The 6,083-nt window shown below is 44.0% G+C and overlaps 1 protein-coding gene across 1 annotated transcript; it reads right to left on the reverse strand.

Annotated features, from left to right (window-relative positions):
• Positions 1-5,047: 5,047 nt before the first annotated feature.
• LOC138983219 (gastrula zinc finger protein XlCGF7.1-like) lies at positions 5,048-5,662 on the reverse strand. The gene has a single exon (XM_070356631.1). The coding sequence runs from the start codon at positions 5,660-5,662 to the stop codon at positions 5,048-5,050; it is 615 nt and encodes a 204-aa protein (XP_070212732.1).
• Positions 5,663-6,083: the final 421 nt, after the last annotated feature.

The following is a 6,083-nucleotide window of genomic DNA, read 5'->3' on the forward strand; positions in this document are numbered from 1 at the left end:
CAAAGCTTTTATCACACAAAAATTGCTAAATATGACAGCTAAGACCGTATTTGTTACATTTTAGCAGTGTTGACCCCGGGTTTCTACTGCAAACAAAAAATAATAGCAAAATCTCAAAGTATGTGCGAGTCCCCTAATATGGACCACCTTCAATAAATCGAAGAAAACAAAAGCTAAAGGCTATTTTCATTAATTCATTAAAAAGCTTGCTGGAAATAACCTATAACTAGCCCTCGAGATTTCAAAAAAATATAACAAAAAGTCTTCGTTTCGTGGAAGTTGATAATTTCACTTATTTTCACTCTGTTTTTGATAAGCTTCTTTAGTTTCCTGGTGTGCTTCAAATAATGCTCTCATCAACCCGAAACAGATAAATCTAAAGCATATTTTAATTAATCTGACTTGTACACTAAGTTGTATCATGTTATTTTGAAGTATAGGGGGCTTTTTACAGTGATTCGTGAAGGCCGCTTCACTGGTCCATATTAGGCGCCCAGGCTCCTAAATAAGGACCATTTGTGATTTTTTTCTGTATCTAATTTTTGATGAATGTCTATCAAAGCTATTTCACTCTAATTAGGCCTAACGGTTAACCTAAGAGAGAAGGACCACCAAACACAAAATTAAACTTTTTCGCAAGAAAACAAGCTAATTATCAGCATGAAACAAAAAGTGGTCCATATTAGGAGCATTTCCCCGATCTACGCGAAATGTTTGCTTTGGTTTAGACCAAAAAGCTCCTGATGATTTTTTGTTTGTTTGTTTGCTTAACGCCCAGCCGACCACAGAAGGGCCATATCAGGGCGGTTTCTGTTGATTTAAATGATCAACTATCTTTGAATATCACTTTTCGTGTGTAGTGTGTGTGTGTGTGTGTGTTTGTGTGTACGCGTGTGTGTCAGTGTAAGTGTGTGCGCGTGTGTGTGTGTCAGTGTGTGTGTATGCCTGTAAGTGTGTGTGTGTGTGTGTGTGTGTGTGTGTGTGTGTGTAAGCGTGTGTGCGTGGGTGCGTGCGGCGTACGTGCGTGCGTAACTGGTGACAGTGTGTAAAGTAAGAGTCCTGTGTGAAGTAATGGTGGCGACAGCTGCTGGTCTGCCGACAGGTTTTATTGCTAGTAAAACCAACATCATGCCCCCTGTGTTCTGTCACGTTTTGTTCTGGGTCAGAAACAGTGAGGCTGGTTATTCTGCCGCCTCCTCCAACACTGACCCCCCCCCCCCCCGAACCAACCACCACCACTCCCATCCCCGCGTACACACACGACTATCCAGCCAACCTCACCGCACCCGGCCTCATCTTCTCTGCGCAAATGGACAGTATTGATGTCCTGTAGTGAAGATTTGACCGGGCCCCGCCAGTGCAGGCATTTGTTGGAGCCGAGATGATGTCAACACACATCTATGGATAGAACGAAGAGTGTGAAAAGCGCACTCGGCACACCCATATACGCGCACATTTGGACATACAGAAACCCAGGCAGTCAGACAGACAGATAGGCACACAATTAAACACACGCACGCACAAACTCTCTCTCTCTCTCTCTTTCTCTCTCTTTCTCTCTCTCTCTCTCTCTCTCTCTCTCTCTCTCTCTCTCTCTCTCTCTCTCTCTCTCTCTCTCTCTCTCTCTCTCTCTCTCTCTCTCTCTAACTATAAACAATCATTTATTTAATTATTCAAATTGTGGAGCCGGCCTAACTCTTCAACGTTGGAATATGAAGATGCCCCGGGCGATACGCATAACTAAACGGTTTTTGGCTCACGTAAGTGTAGCCCATGCGATCGTAACTTTGTCTGTCTCACACCGGTGACACTGTGACGGTTCCCCTACGCTTTGTGTTCGGTGCCCTGACCCTTTGTGTTCGGTTCCCACTCGGTTCCCACACGCCAAAATTCGCGGACAAGATCGAGGTACTGTCACCCAAAACATCCATTTATGGTAGTATTACGCAATGTTGCTCTCTGAGAATGGTCTTGTTAGATCTGTGAGTGTTTACACTACATGCCTAGGTGCTGTTGGATTGAAGGTTTTTGATATTTTAGCCGTTATTAGGTAGAATGCCTTCCACTTTACTGCAAAACTGCATAATTCGTAGCATCGGCAAGAAATATCCTACCAAAAAATGCCTGCTTGGAACTGTCGTTGGTCCAGCAAAAAGTTCAACATGTCTGTAGCAGACAGCCCAAGTTTCAAGATTGTAGGGCCATCCAAACAGCCGTAATAATAAAAACAACAAAAGTAGTCAGTGAAATTGGCTGTGTTCGGTCCCCCCACACTTTTGTGACGTAGGCGTGACGGTTCCCATAATTCATTGTGTCGGTCCCCACTTTCTGTGTCGGACCCCACTTTCGACCTAATTTCTCTGTGACGGACCCCACAACCAGCCTATTTTGTGTCGGTCCCCACACCTTCTTGGATTTATGACTTGCCGGTTACTTGTATCATTGTAGTTGAATCTAATTGTCTCGGAGTTATTTTTCAGCAAAAACCGGCAAGGCAGCACCTTTTGTGATACCAAGTAAGTCAGATGACATCAGTATGTGTGTGTGTGTGTGTGTGTCTGTGTGTGTGTGTGTGTGTGTGTGTGTGTGTGTGTGTGTGTGTGTGAGAGAGAGAGAGAGAGAGAGAGAGAGAGAGAGAGAGAGAGAGAGAGAGATTGACACCTTTCCAGATCACTCCGGTTATGCGACACTACCGCGAGCGTCACTACCGCGTGTCATACTACCGCGAGTACGACACTACCGCGTGTAACACTACCGCGTGTCACACTACCGCGAGTACGACACTACCGCGAGTATAACACTGCCGCGTGTCACACTACCGCGCGTACCACAACCGCGAGTACCATAACCGTAGAGAGAACGCATGCAAACTTACTTCTTGTGAGTTTGTGTTCTAACTTTGATTGGAAGCAACCCATTCTATATGTATTCTGATAGTGTGTTCTGATCGTTTTGAGTTCTTGGTTAGCATGACAAACATTGAATTAGTGTTCAGAGAACAGACCAGGCCTTTTTGTTTTATATTTCAAGGAAACATTTCAACCTTTGCCTTCAGCCATGGAAGTCATAAAATGACACGCGGTAATGTTATACTCGCGGTAGTGTGACACGCGGTAGTGTTATACTCGCGGTAGTGTCGTACTCGCGGTAGTGTCGTACTCGCAGTAAGTTCTGTTTCCGTACCCGCGACAGCGGCAGCGACAAAAGAAAACGCGCGCAAACGCGTGACGTGTTTCCGTACTTGCGTTTTAAACATGCGGTAAAATCTGTAAACTCCCGCGTTGCCGCGCGACAACGCGAAAAAATCGCTCCAGGACCCTTTCAAAAAAATCGCGTCGCTTGCCGCTTGTCGCGCCGCTAACGCGTCGCGCGTGTGGAAACACTCCTGGTCATTTTCTATGTGCTTGATTTTCGTCGCGCCGCTGGAAAAACGCTGTCGCGGGTTCGGAAACACAACTTTAGTGTGAGACGCGGTAGTGGTACTCGCGGTAGTGACGCTCGCGGTAGTGACCAGCACCCGATCACTCCACATAAACGCTGGTTCTGGTTGCATTGTGCCGCTGACATACAGCTAATAGGATTTTTTTTAATCCTTTTGTGGTATTGCTGATGATGCTGAACATGTATTTTAGTTTACCAATATGTATCTTTGACCCTGATAGCCTACGAAAACGGAGCAATCATGGCCCAACATTGGCCCAATGCTGAATTTATTGGCGCGGTGTTGAGCCTTAGTCGGGCCGTTGTCGTAGGCTGTCAGGGTTTATGTAGCCTTGTTCCATTGTATTCTGACTGTCATAAAGTAATTAATTTTAAGAGAAAGCAGTCATGAACACAAGGAGCTGGGAAAAGTTGCCTCTTACTGACAACAAGCGTGGATAAAGACACATACTTGACATAGGCAAGTACTCTTTTTTTTTTCAGTCACCACTAGAAGTCCCTGGGCAGCATTTTGCTCTGAAAACTGAATCTCACATACCAGGCCCTTCAATCAGGAGTGGGCTTATGATATGCTGGGTGATCTTAGAATAACCCTTTTTAGCGGATGAGCGTATGATACGAAGAGCGGGGCACGAGGTGAGTGTCTGCAGAAAAAATCTAATAACTCCTAAAATACTAATTATCCTGCAACCATATTACAGTTGTCAAAACCCGAAATATAGCGCTACTTATTCACGTTGCTCTTTTTACAAAAAAATGCGTATCTATTAAATAACTATCCAAAACACAAGGCAGGTCGCTGATTTGTGGTCGGGTGCTCTTATGAAATACCCCCTGTGCGCTTGTGATAGCTTGATTTTTCGGATCGGATGCGCTTATGACTGGTTTTTCGCTGCGCTGCCTAGTTTTTTGCTTGATGACCTGAATGATCTTAATTAAATGTTCTCATTTTACAGATCATGGATTATAGATGTTACCATTGTGGAGAAGGGTTCTCCATCTTCAAAGAAATCATAACCCACACAGTTGATAAACAGTTCGAGTGGATATGACAGAAGCTGAGACCAAACCTGGAGTGGATACAGATGAAACAGAAGATCGAGAGAGAGAAAGAAAGAGAGAGAGAGAGAGAGAGAGAGAGAGAGAGAGAGAGAGAGAGAGAGAGAGAGAGAGAGAGAGAGAGAGAGAGAGAGAGAGAGATTGAAATTAATATTTTGCAGTTTTCTATGCTTTTATTAAAACCAATGATATGAAACTAATCTTGCGTCTTCATAAAACCAAAAGGAGTAAAATTAAAACTCTAACAAACAAGTGTTTATTTCCTTTTCACAAAGTTCATGATAACCGGGACATATTATGACCAGACAAGGCTTCAATGACTGTACATACAATTTAATTACAGTTAATTAATATTAGAAAGTATAGAAAGTAAACTTATGAGAGAGAAAGAGAGAGAGATTGAAATTAATATTTTGCAGTTTTCTATGCTTTTATTAAAATCAATAATATGAAACTAATCTTGCGTCTTCATAAAACCAAAAGGAGTAAAATTAAACTCTAACAAACAAGTGTTTGTTTCCTTTTCACAAAGTTCTGAACAGTAACTTTAAAGCAGTTGCAACATCAAAGGTGGATAAGAATCCTTAGATGTTTTTGTTTCCTGGGCAACCCTGCATCTGCTTTTGACATGACGATCTCTTCCCTGTCTGAACTTGAACTCCACGCCACAAAACTGGCACCGAAACTCTGGCATTGGTGCATGCTTCAGCCTGTGCTGAGTTAAAGCCTTCTTCGATGGGCACACTTTGGGGCATTCATCGCACGGAAAGCTCTGTGGTTTGCTGCTGCAGGAGTGCTGTGCAAGACTGGTCCTGCTCTGGTAAGTCTTCTTACAGGCAGCACAGCTGAATGGCTTCTTCTTTTCATGGCCGTTCAAGTGAGACTCCAGCGCGACTTGACTAACCAGCGCCTTTTTACAGATGAAACACTGGAAACCCTCTTCGTGAGTAGCCCTGATATGTCGCCTGAGATTTGGCAAGTGCTTGTAGGTGTTTCCACAAGCGGTACACAGGTGAGTCTTCCCCCTGTCCTTCTTCGCAGGCTTCGCAGGCGTGCTGCTGGCTGGGGGTGGTCCTGGGTCAGCCTGGGTAGTTTCCACTTGAATCTCCTGAGATATGTCCAGGTCAATACCACTGCCGTTCATGATCCCAGAATACTCCATCTACAAACAGAACGCATCTCAAACCCTAGTAGTGTTTTTGTTTTCAAATCAACATTCCTTTATATAGCTATTCTGATGAACACGTGGGGGAATTCGGGGTCTGTGATTGGATGGTCTCTTCCGATCATCAAAGCATAATGCGGCGGAAGTCGGCCATTTTACTCAATATCCAAAAGCATATTGTCGATAACAAAGACGCATGGTTCCGATTTCTTCCACGTGCATAAAGTACACGCATACCTCGCCAGGTTTGTTTCTGTGACTAGTCGACAGACGATGCCATTTGCTTTGTGTGTGTTTTTGTTGTTGCTTACTGTACATGACATACATTACGTGTAAAATCCAGTTCTTTAACAGGCAACAAACCTTGCAATTTTCCAGAAGCTGCAATCTGAAGCGACCTATCTCTGATTCTAGCAGA

Source organism: Littorina saxatilis, linkage group LG12 (genome assembly GCF_037325665.1).
Source record: "Littorina saxatilis isolate snail1 linkage group LG12, US_GU_Lsax_2.0, whole genome shotgun sequence".
NCBI lineage: Eukaryota > Metazoa > Mollusca > Gastropoda > Littorinimorpha > Littorinidae > Littorina > Littorina saxatilis.